We start from the raw sequence: 23091 nt of genomic DNA on the forward strand, positions 1-23091 counted from the left end.
GTTGTCCTTTATCGGCTGTTTCATTCCCCAAACAGGGCTGTAACTGCCAGAGCTGGGCCAAGAACTGGAGTTGGAGCACTAGAACCATCCGCAGATGTGCTTCCAGGCCATTACCAGGGAGCTAGATCCGGAAGTGGAATAGCTGGGAGCTGAACCCGCACTCATATGTTGCAGGTGGAGATTTAAACTGTTATGCCAGGGTACCAGCCCTAAAAATATAGCTTTTATCTTAAGTATTAAATGACTATTAAAATTTGAGTGTATATTTTCTGATGTATAATTTTAATCAGGCACAGCATGTTAACAGTTTTAATCATGGATTCATTATAACATGATAATGTTGTACAACTTGTCAGAACTAGCACTCCTTCAATAATCCTTTTCTTCAGAGTTCTCATACGCAAGCTACAGCTTTAAATATAGTACCACTTGAGTTTTTTTTAAAGAAACAAAACCCTAAAATGCATCCATTTTACTATTTTCACTGTAATCATATTCAATTCTTATATTCATTTAAGGAAAATGACATTTTCAGGATGTTTAGTTTTTTTCAAGTAGGTCAGTGTCTTTCCATTTGTGTAAATTTTCTTTTAGATTTCCAGTCCAGTTAGGTTTATTCCTTGTTTTATCTTTGGCTCAACAATTTTATGCTAATTTTGCTATTATAGTTAGCCTGTGTGAACTTCTGGTGCCTTCTTGGACTTGTTCAAATCATTTATATTTCAAAGAAAGTAATTTCTCTCATATAAATTCCCCAAATTACTTACAAAAGGCTTGAACAAACTTGTTACTATTTCTAATTCTGTAATTTCTCCTAGTTTTACTAGCTGAGTCTAACAATTTGTCTCTGGTTTTAAATGTTTATACTAGTTCTACATGTGTCTTACTAAGCCCCTTTTACTTTAATTGGGTTTATCGTGTTCCTTAATTTATTTTTATACATTCTTCATCAATAACTACTGAAAACTAGCAATTTTATCCTTAGCATATATATATATAGCTTTATATATGTATATCTATAAAGCTTTATCCTAGTGCTTCATTTCCACTTTTTCCTCCTACAGTTCCCAAAATATCTTCTACATGATCATGTGGCAGGATTTTTCTATTTTTTAAGCTTGTTATAAATGCTGTATGATACTGCACTGTGATCAGAGAATGCTAGCCCTTTTATTTTCTATAGCTCAAGGTATGGTATATAATTACAGTTTAAACTCACACTTCAAAAGAAGATGGTTGGAGCTGCACTGCGGAAATAGTACGCTGAGCCCCTCCTCTGCCTGCAGCGCCCACATCCCATGTGGGTTTTTGTTCTGGCTGCCCCCCTTTTAACCCAGCTCCTTGTTTATGGTCTGGCTCAAGTCTTCCTCAAGCAGAATGGCTCAAGTCCATGAGCTCCTGCATTTAAACAGTAGCCATGGAAGGAGCTCCTGGCCTCTGTCTTCAGATCAGCTCAGCTATGGCCACTGCAGCAATCTGAGGAGTATACCAGTAGACAGAAGATGTTCTCTCTCTTTTCTGTAACTCAGCTTTTCAAATAAAATGAGAACAAAAATGTGCTCAGATCTAAAGTCCTATATAATTATATAGTTGTCACAATTTTTTAATGCATAAAGCTATTTAGAACTACTACAACTTTACCATGGACTGATTATTGATCATTACAAAGTGTATTGTGTGTATGTGTATGTGTGTATGTTTGAAATAAGAAACATTGATTTAATGAAGCTTTCTAGCCAGAATTAAACCCTTATTTCAGCTTCTGCAATTTTAAGTTTTAAAAATTCTTCCATATAGCAGACTTGCCATTTACATGTGATAAACTGTGGGCCCAGTGTGGTACCCTAGTGGCTAAATTTGCCTTGCATGTGCTGGGGTCCCATTTGGGTTCTGGTTTGTGTCCTGGCAGCCTCACTTCCCTTCCAGCTCCCTGCTTGGCCTGGGAAACAGCTGAGGACGGCCCAAATCCTGGAGACCCTGTACCCACGTAAGAGACCTGGAAGAAGCTCCTGGCTCCTGACTTTGGATCAGCTCAGTTCCGGCTATTGTGGCCAGTTGGAGAGTGAATCAATGGATGAAAAATCTTCCTCTCTGTTTCTCCTCTATGTACATCTGACTTTCCAAATTAATAAAAATAATAATTCTTTAAAAAATGGTAAGCTATGGGCCTGGCAAGGTGGCGCAAGTGGTTAAGGTCCTCGCCTTGCACGCCCAGGATCCCATATGGGCGCCGGTTCTATCCCGGCAGCCCCGCTTCCCATCCAGCTCCCTGCCTGTGGACCGGGAAAGCAGTAGAGGACGGCCCAAAGCTTTGGGAACCTGCACCCGCGTGGGAGACCCGGAAGAGGCTCCTGGCTTTGGATCAGCACAGCATCGGCCGTTATGCTCACTTGGGGAGTGAATCATCAGATGGAAGATCTTCCTCTCTGTCTCTCCTCTCTGTATATCTGCCTTTCCAATAAAAACATAATAAAAATAAATCTTTAAAAAAAAATGGTAAGCTATGAAAATATTTTCCCTTTGATAGGACAAATAGCTTATTTGCATTCGCCAACCACACACTTGCTGTCATATGTCTAGATCTGTCATTTTGTGATACAGATTGGTTCCACTGCATTTTTAGAAAAGCCTCTGAACTTGTGATTGCTTTATTTTGTTTTCTGGGATCCTCTCTCTGTCCAAAGAAATGAAGGAGTAACTATGCCTGCTGATTCTCATTTTGAAACAGAGAACAATTATTTTTGCCTCCACTCTTCTCTTTCAACTCAACCCATTAAATTGTCTTAAAAGCATATTTTTTATCTTCAAAGTTATTCCTCTTGCTGAAATAAAAAGCATACAAATAATTAATTGAGTATAGAAAAAAAACTCAAGAAAATACCCTTGTATTTTTAATATTCATGGAATAATCCTGACTTACTCATTATAATGATCATTTTATTACACCGTCTAATCAAGGCATACCTGTTAAGATACACATCTCTTTTTATTAATTATTTCTATCAGCTGGACTGGCTTACTGTGCTTTCAATTCCATAAAGCCCCATAAGGTCTGACTTTAAAACAACTGATTTCTAAAGATTTACTTTGTTATGCCCTCTGGCTACCAGCTAGAACAAATACATTAATAGTAATTCCCTTCAAACCAGCTAAAATTAAAATACAATTTGATGCCCTTTAGGGTCAATACACTGAGCATTAGATTTCGCTCATTTAAATTTATAGCAAGTCGTAACTTACATTCACTAAGACTGATTTACACATGCACTCTTCATCTGTTCTAAACCAGCTGTTCTGAACACATTAACTATGTATGCGGTGATGGATGGCATTTATTAGAGAGCTTAGCAAACCAAAATTAATGTCTAAAGTTAAAGACTAATAAAACATCTGTAGATAATACAAGTTGAAAAGCAAAATGAATATTTTAAAACTACGAGGACATTTTTTTCTTTGAAATGTGAAAATGAAATTACACAGAGAGCAATATACAAGCAAAAAGTTTGTAGGCATTACATTTGAAATTGAATTAGAAAATGCGTGCAATTTTTCAGTTCTTGCTTGCATTCATTCACAAAGAAGCCAGTGTAATCAGAGCAAATCATTAATTCTACTGCTGTATGCTTCAACAAAAAACAAACTGTGATATAAAGACACTACCTCATGCTACAAAAAGCTAATTTGAAGCAAAAATTCAGTCAAGAAAAAAATCTTACTATGAATATTTAAAACTGTATCTATTATTTCACATTAACAAGAAAAATTTAATATATCAGAGGCCTATCTCAAGTTTAAGTTATCAAAAACACTAGAAGAAATTATTTTCATCCCTCAAACCACTGAAATAAGTTTTTAAAAAAATCTTGTTCTAAACAGCCACTATAACTTGGATACTGAATAACAAACAATGAAGCAGTTATATTTCCTGATATCAAGGTTTATTACAAAGCTATGGTGATCAAAACCAGTATGGTAGTGAAATGAAAGCAGACATACACCGCCACTGAGCCAGGTAACAATGCTTCAGCAGACAAGCAGCCATACACACTCTTCTAGCTTGCATTCTAAGACACGATTATACAGCTCTGAGGAGCCCTCTCCCTGCTAACCAATCTACACGACAGCCTTCAGGCCTCCTAAGATCCAGCAAAGCGTTCACCTTTCTAATCAAGACCAACAGTCTTACTTCTGTCCAGAGTCTCATGATCTAGCCAGGTAGATTATCTCCTATCCTCGCTCTGATAATTTTCATGTCTCCAGCACCCAGAACTTCATTCCTCTTCTGACAGTTTCAGTACTTACAGTGCTTGGCATAGTAGCTACATCTAACATAAACCTGGACAAGCACAGGTGACTATAGAGCCAATCTGTAAACACTGTTCTGGCTAAAGAAGGCTACAGACTTACATGTTTTTAAATCATTTTCTTCAAAGCCATCCTCCCAAGGAAGCCTATGCCAACTAGGCAAACAGCAGATTTGCCAGTGGGTGCTGTAACCTGGCTCAGACCAGCAAACCCTTAATTCCAGTCAACATTGGTGGGAGCTACAACCTAGTCCAGCCCAGCCCAGTCAGCACCCTGTTCGAGCACTAATGTGCACTGGCACTGCAACTAAACCTGGTCCAATCCACACTTTATTCTGGTGTTCTTCTTTAAAAAAATAATTTATTTTGTTTTTGATGATGTTTACATCGTTGAGACAGATGCATGCCCATGTGGGTCATAGATTAGGGTAAGGAGGGTTGAGTAATGGAAGGGAACGGATTTACCAGCAAGTGATGTGAACTGGCCCAGCTTGGCATAATCCCTCACCTGTCATGATCTTTGTTTTTGAATACTGCAGCCTGGCCTGACCCATCCTGCCCCGAGTCCTGACTCACTGGCGGGTGCTAGAACCTGGCCCTGCTCAGTCTACTCTCATCCCTGGCTCATACAAACCAGTAAGTGTGATAGCCTAGCTTGGCATGACCTGTGCTCCAGCCTGGTTTCTGCTCTTGCCGGTCAGCTAAGGTTTGTTTGACCCTGCCCGGTGTGCCCACCTCCACATATTAGCCAAAAACAACTGAAACATATCACTCTAAAAGTTACAACAATTAGAAAGGAAGAAGATATAAGGGTGGGAGCACGGGCAGCAGGAGGGTAGGGTAGGAAGTATCATTACGCTTTTAAATCTATACAAAATACATGACATTTATTCACCTTAAATAAATAAATATATATAAAAAAACAAAATCACAGGATCGTGGAGTGCGTGTGTCTGAATAGGCAACTGATGATCGCACCTAATAAGGTCCTTTCTTGGTGTAATTTAATTTTTCTGGTATAAATACAGCCACGGTTGCTGAGCCTGTGCAGCGGATGGCATGCCCAGATGCTCATGGAGAACATGACAGCCGATCACGGAGACCTATAGGGATGTTTAGCACCACGTAGGGGAGAGCAAACTGGACAACCCTCCCAGTCAATCTCTGACAATAAGTATGCAGGCAAATCGAGACTCTAAGGTACACTGTCCGCAAACACAACTTGGAAGAATTTCCTCAACTTTGGAGCAATGAAATCAAGAGCATCTCCGAACTATTGGAACCACTTAAGCAATACCCTCAGGACATGCTCCACACTGGTACCCTGGGATGACACCTGGTGGCGATCCCCCTTTCCCGGGTAGTTAGGTGTTGGGCTGCCGGGAGGGACCCTCTCCTCTCCTCTTCCCACTTGCCCCAGAGACAGGAAGAAAAAAAGCAGAGGCTGTTGTCTCATCCACTCCCTTCCATCACTCATCCCTCCTTACCCCAATCTATGGTCCACATGGGCATGCATCTGTCTCAATGATGTAAACATCATCAAAACCAAAATGAATTATTTTTTTTAAAGAACAAATGTAAAATATCACATGACTGCAAAATGTAAAAGGAGTATAATAAGTTATCTTCTTCCTTTTCCATTAATTGCTATTATTAGTCTGGGAACAACAGGAGCTTTACTGTAAACCACTAACTTCCATAATCTGCCGTTATCCAAAGGCTGAAAAACAAGTACACAAATGCTGCCATCTTGTGGATTGATGCTATATGGTCCTAACTCCAAATAAGCATAAGAGGAAAAGTTCTTAAAAAAAAAAATTTAAGCTTCTGCTATGTTATATGGTCTCAAGAAAAGAAGCAGTAAATGGACAGGCAGACAAGAGGGAAATGCTGAAGAAGTCTCCAACCCGCAGATCCTGAGCCATCTTCCACATTCAGCAGATTGATGCTTTCCTGAACTCCTTTCTGCTTTTTCCTAGTCACGTCACTTCTGACACTATCTCCCTGTACTCAGTTCCAGTTCCCATCAGACCCATGTAGGGTACTTTGCACACAGAGATCACAAATATAACTCATGTATGGCCAGGACAAGTAATTTTTACTCATATTTGCTTTTGAGCAGAAATATAAGAGACTATGATTGCCATATTTCTATATTGTCAGACCCAGTTAACCCCTTACCCCCATAGCCCCACCCCACATGTTTCAATACAGAATAGAAGTTATTACACCCCAACTGCAGCTTTAGGAATACTTCCCTGTCCCAGGCTTCTGCTCTGGCTGTTTTCTTTGTCCGGAATTTCTTCTTTTTCCCCTTAAGTAAAAAATCCTACCACCTTCCCAGTACTAACTCTTTCATGAAGTTTCCCTTACTGTTCCTAATAAGTACAGAGGGTGAGTTATTAAGGCTCTTTTCAGTATCTGGTTTATCTGTACCATACTTCTTTTTGTCTTCTTTATTTTTACTTGTGTTTGTCTGCCTCCCCTGCTAGCCTGTTAACTCATGAATGGAGGGGTCTGGAAATGTTGGATTCCTCCTCTCACCCAGTGTCATTATTTTTCAAGGGGAGATTGAATTTACTTTTGATGAAAAAGGCTGATTTTGGGTGCTTGCAATTCCCGCTGCTTCACATTTGTGAGCAAGTTCATGAGGCCCTGCGCTACAGAGTCAGCCCCATTTCAGATCTAAGAGTATGAAGTTTCCACAGAAATTTCTGCTACAGTATAAGAATTGTAGCTTATTTCACCAAATTTGTTTAAATGCATTTAAAAGCCAGAAGAAGTAACAAATAGCACAAAGCATCTTACACACGGCTTGCTGTCTACCAAGTACCCAACGTACTTCAAAACACAACTGAATCTCATGAAGCAAACATGTACTCCAGGCCTGGCCTGATGGCTGCGTGGCTAGATCCGCACCTTGCACGCCTCAGGATTCCATGGGGGCACCAGTTCGAGGCTCCCCGTTTGTGGCCAAGGAAAGCAGTAAAGGAATGCTCCAAGTTAGAAACCCGGCACCTGCAAGGGATACCCAGAAGAAATTCCTGCCTCCTGGCTTTGGATTGGCTCAGCTCTGGCACTTGTGGCCACCTCAGGAGTAAGTCAATGAATGGAAGATTTTTCTGTCTCTCCTTCTCTCTGTAAATCTGACTTTCCAATAAAAATAAATCTTCAAACAAAATTTATCCGACTAAAAAAAAAAGGTTAAGATTCTGGGTTTTCTGTCAATGAAGTATATAACCAACAACTGCATTCCATGCGATTTTACAGTTATAATTTTTTCTTCTACAATATAATGATGCCACACACCAAATTCAAGATTACCTATCTTGCTTTAACATTTTCTTATCCCTCTTCCTAAAAGAAATTCAAAAGATTTTCTACTGTGAGAAATAAGCCTTTAAAATGAATTTGCTACCAATAAACTTGAGTATGAGAAATTGAGTAAAAAAAAATCACGCAGGAAGTAGAAGCTATGAAACTCTCTCATTTTCTATCGTCATACATCTATCTAACAAATTTTAAAAATTAGATAATTTTCTCCTAGAAATGATACCTCAATGCAATTTAGGAAGCAACAGATGCTAAAATGTGCAGGATAAATACTAAATGCATCTTTTAATGTTTTAAATTTTAGACGAAATATTTTCATTGAGGAACATTTCATGTAAATCATCCTGAGACTAAATTTCACCTTCACAATGCTTTATTACAAACCTTTCAAGACACAGGAGTATATTAAATTATATTAAATCAAGCTAAAAGGGTTACCAGTAATGACAATAGGCGATGACTCTGTGTTATGAATAAATAATCCTACATCTTCTAGAGATGCTGTTTTTATGATATGCCATTAAGAAGGAAGCTTTGATTTTTTTTAATCTAAGATGAAAACATAAGCTAAATTCACAATGTTCTGGAATAATAGTCACCTAGAGAGTTTTCAATTGAATCAATTTTAGCTATGGTGTATTCTCATAATTACGGACATGTGTGTGCATATTTGAGAACAATACTATAAATCGGTAGTTATAAATTCAAACTGTCTTTTATACTCAAACTACATTCCTGAAGCTTCCAACAGTACACACTAATAGCTAAGAATTTAATAAATAATATTAACCTGATGCTTGAAGCTGAATTTTTCATCAATTATTCTTGTTTTTTGTGTCTATTAAAGGACTAAAAGATTGTATGTTCCCTGAATACAACCATCTGTGATCTTTTTAGGTCAATGACCGTGAATTAAATGAATTATATGATGAAGTGTAACCCACAAATTCTGTGTTTTGCATTTTTATTCAATTCAGTACTTAGGGAAAATGTGCACTGCCAAACACAGAAAACAAAAGCATGTATGAGTTTTATAGTACTAATTACTGAATCAACAATCAATGAGAATGCAATAAAAAAGTTTCCTGCAATAGTCCACTCAGTTAATGATTTGAATGTCAAGATTTTTATTCACATAAATAAACTTCTTTGCCTTGAAACTGAAGGGCTTTTACAATTTTAGTAATGTTAGTTTAGTTAAAACTAGTCAAATCATTGGCCTGCCTCAAAAATGCCAGCTCATTCACTTTAGGAAATTTTGACATGATTATACCTTGTTGTCTTAGACGTGATACAGGTGTGGTATGAGATGGAGATGCTCAAGCACATAACAGTGAAACAAAAGTAATATCTGTGATCAGCTTTCAAACAGTGGGAAATAACATAAACATGAAAATAAGAAATTAAGTGAGTACAGTGAATGACTGAATCACTGCTGAATCTGGATGGCAGTTCTATTACTAATCCACTATTCCTGGCATATTGATATAGGTTAGACACACTGATTAGATATTTCAAAATAACGATCATCAAGATGATAAGGAAAAAAATAATATACATCAATAAGAGAAAACTGGAAATCTGATATCTGAAAATAAGTAACACAAGTCTCAGCAATCTACGTCTCAAAGAATCAAAATGGAATTTGGAAATTCTCAAATATATTTTGCAATATGCATATATATAAAACACATGCACAAAATTTTACTGTCAAAATTATACTACAAATGTAGAAGAACAGCTAAAACAGACTAAAGATGCATATTTTGAATTGAATGAAAATGAAGACAATATCAATGTTTGTATGAGATAATTACCACACGACATGGAGAGGAATTTGTAGCATAAAATATCTATAGGAAAAAGCAAAATGGTATCAATGACCTTAGTTTTTACCATAAGGAACTAGCAGTAGAGTAAATTAAAGCCACAGAAAACAAATAGGACAAGGATGTAATATAGAAAAAAGAATCAGTGAAATAGAAAATAGAAATAAACAGAATCTCAATCTCACTAAGTCAACCCTCAGTGGGAACAGTTAAACCAGTATCTTTCCTAAGCCAGACTTTACAGTACACAAAGGAAAACATGGGGCCAGCATGGTGGCAAAGCCTGTCATGCTTCTCACACCAGCATCCTCTCTGAGTGCCAGTTGAATGCTGGGTTTTTCACTTCCAAACCAGTTCCCTTCTAACGTGCCTTGGAAAGTGGCATCAGAAGGCCCAAATGTCTGGGCCTCTGCCACTTTGAATAGGAATCCAGGATGGAGCTCCTGGCTCCTGGATTCAGCCTCGTGCAGTGGCACCTGCTTTGGACTTCTGAGGAAAGAACATGTATATCAAAGATTTCTGTCTGTACACCTCTCTCTGTTTCTTTTTCAAATAACTAATTTTAAAAAACACGTATTTTTTTAAGAAGTGAAAACATCAAGATGAAGATGAGAAGTGGTTGCTTTTCCGCCTTTTGATTGAGAACAATGAAGATAAGTGAGGTGATGTGCTCCCTACATCAAAGGTATTATATGGTTCATAAAATAGCAGGAGAACCTATAATTGGTATGGCAACAAATTCAATCATTCATGTCACACAAATTTCTTAAAAGACTAAAAAAATAATAATAAACCTCAATCAAGAAGAAAAGGATAGCCAGAATAACCATAAATTTCTTAAAGAAAAAAATCAAATTTGTCATTATATCTTTTGTGGAAACTTCATTGCAGAATTCCAAAAAAATATTTAATGAAGAAATAATATCAATTATTTACTAACTCTTCCAGAAGACAGAGTGAACAGTTATGCAGACCCTACGATCAAAAGCAGACCTAAATTTCACAAAAATAACAAAACTGTAGTCTTAGTATAATATAATAATTTTAGTGGGGAGCGAATCTAATATACAGATGGAAAAACTTACCTAAGATCACAATACTATTAGTTGGCAGATCAACTTAAGAACTCAGATGTTTAACAATAATGCTGTATTTACCACTAAAACCCAATTCGATTCTGAATATTCTTGGAATGAAGCAGAAGGGAGTGTGCACACCACTTACCTAGAGACTATGCTGGAGCCGTTATACAGATCGCTAGCATAGGACAATGTGGCCAAAGGTCGTACTGAATTGTATCGGGTAAACTTGGATAAGCATTCCTGAAATTCATCCAACTGGCTTGCAGTTCGACTGTCATCTACATGGCAAAAACAACATAAAACAGATGAATACGTCATAAAATTAAGTCAAAGATTAATATCCACAGATCAAAAAGTATATTCTGAATACAGAAAGTATTCTTTAGAAAACATTACTTCTGGGCATGGCTCAGTAGCCTAGCAGCTAAAGTCCTCGCCTTGTGTTTACTGGGATCCCATATGGGCGTTAGTTCTAATCAGATGGTCTTGCTTCCCATCCAGCTCCCTGTTTGTGGCCTGGGAAAGCTTTGGGACCTGCACTCATTTAGGAGACCCAGAAGAGGCTCTGGGTTCCTGGCTTTGGACTGGCTCAGCTCCAGCCATTGCAGCTGCTTGGGGAGTGAATCAATGGATGGAAGATCTTCCTCTGTCTCTCCTCCTCTCTGTATATCTGACTTTTTAATAAAAAAATTTACTTCTATTTTTAAAAGGCAGATTTACAGTGAAGGAGAGACACAGATCCTAAGTGTTGGGTCTCCCATGTGGATGCAGGAGCCTGAGCACTGGAGTCACCCTCCAGTGCTCTCTCAGCCACAAGCAGGGGTTGGATAGGATATAGAACAGCCGGGACTAGTACTGACACCCATATGGGATACAGGCTCTGCAAGGCAGAGGGTTAGCCTATTGAGCCACTATACCTACCCAGCAAAAATTACTCCTTTAAAAAACATAGTCTGTGGGCTCCTGCACCCATGTGGGAGACACAGAAGAGGCTCCAGCTTCCTGGCCTTAGATTGGTCCAACTCCAGCCATTTTAGCCACTTGGAGTTAAGCAGCAAAAGGAAGATCTCTACTTCTTTTTCTCTATTTCTGTAAATCTGCCTTTCAAATAAAAATAAATTAATCTTTTTAACAAAAAGATTTCAGAGAAGAGTGGTTTGCAAAATTAATTAGATGATATTTTGCTTTTATTAACAAATGTTTCGGTGTCTCTTGAATAAAAATGTGTCTTTCAACACCAATAAGGACACAACTGAGAATTCTGTTTTCTTTCTTTGAACTGTATTTTCTTAAAAAAATAAAAAATAAACAATGAAAAGCATACTGGTCAAGAGAAACTAAATTATTCATTATTGTGAAAATATCCGACCCTGCGAAGAGGACACAATGCCACTGCGTGCAGCTGGGGTGTTAGAAGCCTGTTGTCTACAGGGATACACACTTACACCCATTACCATGAACACCCAATTTAGATTTCATATAAAACTGTAGAAAAAAGTGAGATTTTTTAATTTAAAAAATTGTTTCAATAACAAACTAAGCAATGTTTAAGATGGCTTTCACATACCACAAAGAAAGTTTCACTCAAATGTCATGGTGAAACATGGAAACAATAATTCTTTCCAAGAGATCACTGTACAAATACTGTAACTACAGTCTACCTCAGTAAACTTTAAATCATAACATAAGCTAGGAAGTTTAGAAAGTAGCCCACGACAAACGTAGGCAATCTAGTGTGCAGTCTACCACAGGTCTGCTTTAAAAAAACCCTTCATGCTTAGATTTGTATTTTCCTTTTCAAAAGAATGAAAATGCACCTTTTCAGCCTTCTAGATCAAATCATAAAACAAGTCTATCGTCCTTATTCTAAACTCATCCACATACACATGCATAGCTTTTTATTAATGTAAAAACCCTACCTTCCCTTCTAAGGCACTCACAGCAGGTAACAGGAGGCACCCACAACGAAATTCAGATGCAATCATCTCTCTCTCTCTCAGAGACACACACACACACACACACACACACACACTGAAGCTATCTAAAGATTTCATCTTATCTTAAAGAAAATTACTGGCATACAGAGATTTCAAAATTATCACAAAAATTACAAATGGGGAAATTAAATAAACCATTATTTTTGGTATTTTTCAAATTCTACAAATTAAGACACTAAGCAAATCTATCACAAGGATACAGTTCTGAACTGCTTCCATTTTAACAACAGCAAAAGAAAGTACCTAATTATCATGCAATATCATCAAGATACTGACAAAATGCTCCCGTTCCAAAAAGTTCTTTGTAAGAAATTCAACAACTAATACATAAAACATGGGTTATTGCAAAGAAAAAAAGTCACCCAGTGTGAGCTGCAGAGTGATCAACAATGCTTCCCACTTTAATGCCTTTATTATAATTATTTAATGTAATAGATGCTGGACATAGTTACTTTACACCTAGAAACGTTTAATGTTAATGCCATCACTCTTTGATATAACTCTGTAAGTACACAATCATACAGATTCCAGAATGTGCATTCTGCCGAAGATCATCATCTTTTCCTACAATAACCAGACTTCCTACGCAGGCTAATAACTAATTTCAACAGAAATGAGTTAGGAAACAATAAAAGTTGCTTATTTTGTAATAACAGGATTTCTCTTAATTTTCAGTGATATGGTTATGAAAAGGAAGAAGTTTGCTGGCCTGTTGTTTTATAAGCCGCATCTGCACACATCTCACTGATCTCTCACCTCTCCTGCAGGAGACAGACTGGTTTGCAAATGCTTTCAGTGCCTCTTTACCTAATTTAATGGCTCTTCATTTACATTCCCCTTCAATTATGTTTGAGTCCAAGATATTAATTTATTAATATCCTTCATTTTAATGACTGGGGAATATATTTGTGGATTCTCATTTAAAAATAGACAAAGGAAATTTAGCCTCAGAGATTAAATTTTAACTTATTTACAAGTTAAAATTACTACTTTATGAACAAAGACTCTAAAAAAATTGTATTTGGCAACATAATTATGATATTCTTTGTGCAAATATTAAACCTGAGATCCCCCTCAAGAACTAGGGACTGCATATTTTAAGTATAACAAATCAATGACACAGATAAAAATTTAAAATGTTCCTCCCATTATTGCTTACTCATCTATTCTGTTGAAAAACTACCCTCAACGACAAACGTATTCTGATAATTATTTCTGGTCCGCAGTATGCCTATGGTGACAGTGACTTTGTTTCCTATCCCAATCTCTCTTCCCATTCTTCCTGTTTTATAAAATCTGCCACTTGATCTACAGTTGATGTGTACTTCAACATGCCATCCTCAAGTGCCATGACAGGGTGAGCATGACCACTCTCAGGGAGGGGCATTCTCAGGCCTCACTGCAGCCTCTTACCGACTGTTAGCAGGCTCCTAGTCAGCAGATGACAGCTTTCCATTGGGAAAACTGTTTATCTTCAGTTTAAATTTACTAACGAAAATATCTTGAATTCCTCTTGTATCACTAGAAAAACACTACGCATATCTAACACAAGGAGTTTCAAAAAATATATGGAAAAAAGAAATTAAAAAGACAAGTTGATTTTGGTGCAAATGTTAATTCTGCCCACAATTTTTTGAATATCCATTTTCCCTGAGCTTTCTGAAGACTGTCCATACACTTCTTTTCCTCTATACCAAACTTCAATTAAATCAGTCCAAAAGACTTGGCAATATACAGACTACAATAACAAGTGTTTTAAATAACCAATGACATATTAGGCAGATTTTTTCTTAGTGGTTCACACTCAGAGCACATGCACTAATCACATCAATCAACAAAGCACCCAAAACTAGTTTGTACTAAGCGTTGTTTGACATACATGGCAGACATGCCCTAAGTAAATGCAAAAAAGAGCTATTACTGCTGCTACTTCACCAATCACAAAAGATGCTTTATTACTTCTCTACAGCAGTGCACATGTTATGTCTTCTAATCTGAATATGTTTCTAATTACTATTTTCAGGTAATTCACAGTAGCCAAAAACCAAGTTCTCCAAAATCTGTCTACTGATCACATCTCTCCATTTTCAACATGGCTATTTCACCTATTTATAATATAGTGTATTTCTTCTCTAGTTTTATGCTATCGTCTGCATATTTAAATAACATGTAACATCACATAGAAATCAGTTGCAGCTTTTTTCTACTAGGTTTATAACTCCTTTGATGCACGAACTGTGGTTTTTCTACATTTTATTCTTAGCCCAGAGGACAGTGCTTAGAATTAACAGTGAAGAGATAATTTAACAGATTTTTGGTAGCTGCATATTCATGGTTTCAAATCATGCTTTTCAAATTTTATGTAAATGTACAAAACTAAAAATTCTCGAAATGAGAACAAAATCGCCACAGAAAAGCAATATTCTCTGAGATCTCTCAGAACATGTATAGTGTTCTGACAAAGTTTGTCAAAAACACAAACTTTACAGGTAGAGCTTTCCATAAATCCACCATAAAAACCCAGAAATGGGATCTGAAATAGGAATTGCAGCTATTTGAAGAGACATCCTGAACAGGTACCTGAGATACGAGACATCCTTGTAGAAAAATAACACTGCTCTAAGTCTTCAAAATGAGCAGTGAGCCGCTTTCGTCTTGAAGCTAACGTGCTGTTATACCAAGGCTGTTTCTTTGTCTAAGACAATAATAAAAAAAGATATTTATAACTCAGAACAAAGTAAATCCTCTTACACAGAATATCCAAATGCTTAAAAATTTAGTATCAAAAGTTCATCACAGTAAAATGATGATTGCAAATGGTGCAAAACCACAGTTATTCAATCTTATTTTCTATTTGTTTTAAAGTAAAAAAAAAAAACCCAAATTCATGAACAGAATGATTAAAAACAAAAAAAATGACTTAAAAGGTAACTTCTGAATAAAGGTTATTCAAGATGAAAATGAGAAATATCTTCCAACTCTCCAAATTAAATGAAGAAAGAATCCATTATAGGTATCATTCTAAAACTTGGAATTTCATCCAGTAGAAACAAACAGAAATTATTAGAAAAAATTATCAAACAGAAAACTATTTTTCACCATTCTTATCTTTACCCTGACACTGAATTACAGAACACTTCATGATTAAAACAAACACCCACTTTATACAGCTTATTAGGGTAAGAAGCAGTAATACTTAATGTTGAAGAGCTTCAATTATCCATCACAGAAGAAAACAACAAAATCAGATAGAAAAAGAAAACACAAATATGTTGGCACGATCCTATAAACATCAATTACCTGTAAGAGGCTCTTATCTATGACTGTGACACGAGAACAGACACAGCCATCAGACACATGATGGGACAGCTACGGTCAGGATGTCAGACACATGACCTTGAGAGTACAAACACACCACTGCGCACACTCTCCATCATGCTTTTGCTCTAACAAAACTGGATAAAAGCTGGGAAACATCTGAAAGTAACTGCTTGACAGGCAGGGAATTAAGACGATTTCCAAGACATACTGAATGGGGAGATGCACTCAGAGAAATGATGGCAAATAGATTACAACGGAGCACAGGAGGGAAGCAGGACAGGAGTCAACCTGAAGACAAACACCTACTGACCAAGGACTGTGATTCTCCAGATACGTAAAGAAACAAAATAGAACTGGAACCTCAGAGATAGTGAAAAACATTGCCTACAATGAAAGACAAAAATCAGGAAGCTTGAAAGAAAGACATTAAAAAGAATGGTTTGAAATGTAATCAGTGTGTTAAAATCAGAGTGCAACATATTAAAGAAAATTTCCCAGAACTAAAAAGAAATATCATGCCAAGTAGAGAAATTCGTCCTCCCAAGAAGATGACTAAGAAGATGGCTACAACTAGCTGTGATCTGTTTATTTGGTAAATCAGAAAAAGATTTCAGAATCCGAAAAATGGGAATGACTAAATGAAAATCAGAAATACCGCATATAAGCCAAGGTAGTAATCTGGCTCTTTTACTTAGTTTCTAGAGTGTGTTTTTAATTGCTTTCATTTGAAAGGCAATATTAGAGACAATAAGAGACAAAGATCGTCCATCCAGTGGTTTATTCCCTAAATTGCTGCGATGGCTGCAGTTGAGCAGAGCCAAAGTCAGCAGCTAGGAGCTTCTTCCGGTCTCCCAGGTGGGTGCAGGGCTTTCCCAGGCCCCAGGAGGATGCTGGATGGGAAGTGGCACAGCCAAGACATATTTGGGTGCTGTAGGAGAAAGCTAAGCCTACTGTGCCATGGCATTGGACACCCAGCTTCTATTTGTTATATTAAATCTGTCTCCAGAGTTATTCTGTCAATATTTGCTTCGTATTATTCAAAATACTACTGTAATTTCTTTTTAAAACATTCAAAATTAGGCTTCATTTTGTGGCAAATATTCATAACCCAGCACATTGTTTATCCACTTTAATTCTGAAATTCACAAGCAGCATTCTGTGCTTACTATGTGATGGATACAAATAGGCAGATATTCCAGCTCTACAAGTCACTATTGCAAACTAACAACCTTCACAGAGAAATGGCTACATATACCAATTCAGTTAATTAAATTTCATAACAACAAAAGAGCAGCACATTAATCATCCTTATCAAATAAAATTCATGGGGCTGGCATTGTGGTGCAGCATGTTAAAACTGCCACCTACAACACTGACTACAGAGAGCAGAGTGCTGGTTCAGGCACAGCTGCTCCACTTCCGACAGCTTCTTGCTAACGCGTCTGGGAAGGCAGCAGAAGCGAGCTTAAGTGTTTCTGCCGCTGCCACCCATGTGCAAGATCCTTCTGGAGCTCAGGGTGGAGTTGATCCCAGCCACAGCCGTGGCAGCCTGTTAGAAAGTCACCCAGCGATTCTTGCCTGTCTCTGTCTTGCCCTTTCTCTGTAGCTATTCTGTTCAAATAGTAATGCAAAAACACCTGATTTCATAAACTAACACAAAATAGAAAATGATTCACCTAACAATCTATTTTAGTTCAAGAACTGCATGGCCAAATGGTAATGAAATTGTTGATCATGAATACATATGACTATACAAAGATCTAAAGACTGGCTTAAATGTGCTTATGCAATTACAAAGTTGAAGTAGTATAACACTGCTGACCTCTTATCACACATCAAGTGTCAATATCATAAATACTACGACTCTAATAAAAAAGGATAATTCCCTATACTAGACCTCTTATCACACATCAAGTATCAATATCATAAATACTAAGACTCTAATAAAAAAGGATAATTACCTATACTATTCATATATACAATTTACAAAACTCAGTTGTACTTAAGGATAGTCTTCACTAAGCAAAAACATTAACTAAGTCTTTTACTCGCACACAGTTCCTAAGACCTAGATGTGCCCTGAGCAACTGCAGTGTATTCAGTTATTCACACAAAATCCTTTTTGATGATACCTTAATTTAACTTAGAATGGTCTCTGCTTATTGTTGCCTACAAATCCTAAATCTAGAGTTACCTCAAAATAACAAAGTTGTAGTTCTAAAAATTATTTTTAAAAATAAAATTTCATGGGGTGACTCGAAATGGCAGTTTTAAGAGATGCTCCAATAACTATCTCCAACAGGTACCAGGAGCTTCAAGGGTTACAAAGCCCAGGAGGGACCACTGTGCCTGTTTTGCATGTAAGAAAAGCCACTGAGGAAAACAGAGGAAAGCTCTGCTCCTGCTCTTCTTCCCAGCTTCCAGCAGCACAGCTTGGAAAGCCCTCCTCTGCTTAGAGAGATGAAGGGAAAATCAGAGCCAAGGTCGGAATCCCGGGGCCAAACCTTCGGGAAAAATATGCAGTCAAACGAGACGCCTGCAGCCCCATCCCAAGATGTGCACTCGTGCGGAAAATCCGCGGAGGGGCTTGCAGGGATGGAATACGCCTTTTGGGAACTTCCACAGTTCATTCTGAACAGCTCATCAGATATCAATTTAAAGAAATTTGGGTTTGTAGAGCACTACAGGGCTGAAACAATGACAGAACATCAGCAGCGGACCAAAGGCAAACCTAAATCCAGGGAGCTCTCCAGCACTAACATAGCAGTACTTCAAGGGAACATGGAGAAGCAATTTAATGTTCTAGAAGAGAAAGCTGACAATGATAGAAATAATCTAAAACTACATCCTTCAAATGAAAAGCACACTAAATGAGGCTAAAAATGTGACAGAAGACATAAGCAGCAAAACAGATCAAACAGAAGAATGAACCGGGAACTCCAAGAAAAGGCCACGTGAAAATTCACAGTGCAAGTGGGGAAAGACCAGCAAGAACAAAGAAAACTCTGGAAACTTTAGAACAATTTGAAGCAAACATCTGAATTACTGGGGTTCAAGATGGACTGTATAATGCCAAAGAGGCAGAAAGCATATCCCAAGAGATAATAACAAAAATCATGAAATCTAAAGTCTACCCCAAGACACATTACAACCCAGAACTGATGAATTCAAACGAGGGCATCAATTCACACGGCTCAAACCTCTCATCAGCCAGCACAAGGCCAGGGGAAAGCGGCATGAGATCCTCAATACTGAAGGGAAAAACACTGCCAGTCAAGGATAATTTGGGGTGGTGCTGTAGCACAGCACATGATGCTTCCGTCTGCAATGCTAATATGGGATCAGCAGTTCAGGTCCTTACTGGTCCTCTTCCAATTCAGCTACTGGACCTAAGACAGCAGAAGACAGCTCAACTACTTGGGCTATGTCACCCATGTGGAAGACAGGGATGGAGTTCTAGGCTCCTGCTTCCCTTCCACCTGATCCAGACAAGCTGCCGTGAACTTTGGGGAAGTGAACTGGCAGATGAAGGGTCCCTTTCTCTATGTGTGTTTCCTTTTCCAAATAAATAAAGCAAACAGACAACAATACTGTATTCACCAAGCCTACTCTTCCCCTACAACAGATCAACATATTTCCAAATGAACAAAAGCCAAGAGAATTTATTATAATCAGACTTAACAGACCTGTCATACGAAAATATGAAATGTAGTTCTTCAGACTCCTAAAATGATGATGCAAGAAGAAAACAGCAGCATGCATTTTATGCAACAGTTAAAATGCAATAGAACTGCTCCTGGCACAATAGCGTAGTGATTAATGTCCTTGCCTTTCACCCCTGGGATCCCATATGGGCATCAGCTCTAATCCCGGCAGCTCCCTGCTTGTGGGACGGGAAAGTAGTCGAGGATGGCCCAAAGCCTTGGGACTCTGCACCATGTGGGAGATCCAGAAGAAAATCCTGGCTCCTGGCTTCAGACTGACTCAGGTCCAAGCTGTTGCAGCAGCTTGGGGAATGAACCATCTTACAGAAGATCTTCCTCTCTGTCTATCCACCTTTCTAATAAAAATAAATAAATCTTAAAAAAAAATGCAATAGGACTACAACATCCCACATCGAAGTGCCAAAGATCTGTCCTGGGTCCACTTGATTCCAGCTCCCTGACCCTAAGCACCCTGAGAGACAGCATGTACTCGCTGACAGAGAAACTCCAGAATGAGCTCAGGAAACTAGCACCTGCATGCAGGGCTGGGACACTGGAGAATGAACCAAGGACGGAGGATCTCTGTGGGTTGTCTTTGTTTCTCTGCCTTTCAGATAAAAATAGAAAATGGATATTTTTAACATCTAGATCTTCTTTGTGAAGATTCTCAGAAATAATCATGCCATGAGACAATAACGTTTCACTGCCTTCTATTTCACTGTTTCAAATTTTAAGCGGAAATGCAATGTCAGCGTGGTCACACAGACTGACAGCATTGAAGCAATGACTTAGAAGCATCATCCTTTACTGCTTGATTCAACCTTGTATTTCAGACACATAGTACCATGGGTTTGCAAGCAGAGCCATGTAATTCCAAAGGGATTCAAACACATAACAGAAGTTGTATATGCAAGAGCTTTGGGGGACTGCTTTCATGTAGAATGTGGAGTGTTTATTAAAAAATAAGAGAAATGTACTAAGTTAGAAAAAATTCAGAAAAAAATCAACACAGTATGTGTGCAGACTAAATTCAAAATACATGCAGGGTCAAAGTTAAGTGGTGAATTCTTTATTAGTATTTCTCCCATATTTTTATTTATTCTCTCTTTATACTCAATGTTACAATACTGATATTTCAAAACAAAATTATAAGCAAAAATACTTTTAAGCCTCATAACAGCCATAAATCCAAAATCTAAAATAAAGTTACCAAAAATAAACCAAGGTATCAAAGTCCAAGCAGCCACAAGACATGGTAATTGAGGAACAAAGAAACTAAGGAAGTAAAACTTATAAAATTGTTTTAGAATGCAGGAAGATCTTACCTATCAGTAGCTCAATGTAAATATATTGAATTCTCTAACTAAAAGACGGAAGGATGGAAAGTATTAAAAGTCAACCATATACTACTTCCAAGTAAAGTATTCCATTTCTAAAAACATGCAGCCTGAAAAAAAATAACGCATAAAAATATTCTACAAACATGGGGCCCCAAAACAGCAGCTGTCATACCAAAATCAAAAGCAGCAAGAATAAAAAAAGACACGGATAGACACTATTTATAGATAAAGGGAAAATAACAAATCTAAATACATATGCGCTAAACCTAGAGTTCCCAGATATTCATGAATACTAGTGAGCTGAGCCACAGAGAGACGCATTACACTCCAGCACGGCAGTGGGCTTCACGCCGCCTGCAGATAAACCATTTAGAGAAACTCAATAAAGCAATATCAGCAGGCATTTACAGATCAACTGCACCTACTGGACAGATACAGAACGATTTATACAAGACATGCAGAATACAAGTTGCCCATAACAGCACACTTTTCAGGACAGATCATACAGTAGGGCGGGAGCAAATCAATTTCAACTATTTTTTAAAAAAACAGAAATCATAAAGATATCTTTTCTGATCATAACATAAGAAAACTGTATTTTGGCTTGCAAATTCTGCAATTACAGACATCAAACAAATGCTAACCAACAGAACATTAACAAAATTAAGAGGGAGCTTTATACATTTCTTAAATGAATGAAAATGGAAACAAGAGGTTCAAATCTACTGGATGCAGAGAAAACAGAATTACAACAAAAAAGCAGAAAGCAGAAAGATCTCAAACACATAACTTACACTGCAATTCAATGAAGCAGAAAAACAAGAACATACCAAAGCCCAAATTATTGTAGGCAAAAATAACATTTCACACATACACAGATGGCCACAGACACTGAAAAGGATGGTAGAAAGTATCCATGAGCTAAGAACGTAAACAAAACTGACAAATGCTTTGCTGGTCTAACCAGGAAAAAAGCAGAGAGCATCGACATGCTTAAATCAGACATAAAAACAACAACCACAAAAATACAAAGGGTTTGGGATTGGCTAAACATTAACATTATAGAAGAAAAGGACAAATTCCTGGAAACTTACAACTTTCTACAATGAAATGAAGAAGAAATAAAATATCCAAACAGATGAAAAATAAGTAGCAAGACTAAATCTGTAGGAAGAAGTCTCCCATGAAGATGGAGTCCACTACTATATGGCTTCAATATTGACTGCCACAAAATGTTTACAGAAAACATCAAGTCTTCTTAAATTATTCCAAATCACAGAATAGGACGGAAGGTTTCCAAACTCCATTAACAAAGGTTTATTATATCAGAACAATATTACTACCTGGGTTAAAACATATTATAAAGTAGGGCCCAGTACAGCAGCCTAGCTGTTGAAGTCCTCTGGATGCGAGTTCTAGTCCCAGCAGCCCCACTTCCCATCCAGCTCCCTGCCTGTGGCCTGGGAAAGCAGTCGAGCATGGCGCAAAGCCTTGGGACCATGCACCCTCGTGGAACACTGGGAAGAGACTCCTGGCTCCTGGCTTTGGATCAGCTCAGCTCCAGCCGTTGCAGCCACTTGAGGAGTGAATCATTGGATGGAAGATCTTCCTCTCTGTCTCTCCTCCTCTTTATATATCTGACTTTCCAATAAAAATTTTAAAAATAAATCTTAAAAAAACTTATCATAAAGCAATCACAGTGAAAACAGTATTGCTCTGGGTGAAAAAAAGATACATAGTTCATGGAAACAAAATGGAAACACTAGAAGAAATAAACCAATGCACCTAGCTGCTACACAGGTAAAGGGGCAACATTTTCAATAAATAATGTTAGAAATTATATATTTAAACACAGAAGAATGAAGATAAATTCCTATGTCTCAGTATGTAAAAATATAAACTAGACGTTGGACCTGAATCTTTGAAATTCCTAATGGGGGAGGAGAGAACAGAAGGGAAATACCTCAGGACACTGGGAAGCATCAGAACCAAAAGGCCGATAAACAGAATAAACGTAATATTTTATCAAACTGAAGAGCCTATGCACAGCAAAGGAAACAGAGTGGAGAGACAACCTACAGAATGAGAAAAAACATCTGCAAGACATACAACTGACAAGAAGTTAATAATTAGAATATATATATATAGCTCAAAGACATCAATATTAAAGAAATCCCAAAT

The 23091-nt window shown here is 37.6% G+C and overlaps 1 protein-coding gene across 2 annotated transcripts in view; it reads right to left on the reverse strand.

The window, feature by feature from the left end:
* Nucleotides 1-23091, reverse strand: part of COP1 (COP1 E3 ubiquitin ligase) — a 132002-nt gene that overhangs the window by 52161 nt on the left and 56750 nt on the right. For both annotated transcript variants that reach the window (XM_040984307.1, XM_040984306.1), the window contains exons 10-11: nt 15126-15240; nt 10691-10826 (exon numbers count right to left, since the gene is read on the reverse strand). In XM_040984307.1, coding sequence (XP_040840241.1) covers nt 10691-10826; nt 15126-15240 — 251 coding nt within the window. The remainder of the gene's footprint in view (nt 1-10690; nt 10827-15125; nt 15241-23091) is intronic.

The sequence above is a fragment of the Ochotona curzoniae genome, unplaced genomic scaffold (genome assembly GCF_017591425.1).
Source record: "Ochotona curzoniae isolate NIBS_2020 unplaced genomic scaffold, NIBS_Ocur_1.0 contig_4105, whole genome shotgun sequence".
In the NCBI taxonomy this organism is placed as follows: Eukaryota; Metazoa; Chordata; class Mammalia; order Lagomorpha; family Ochotonidae; genus Ochotona; species Ochotona curzoniae.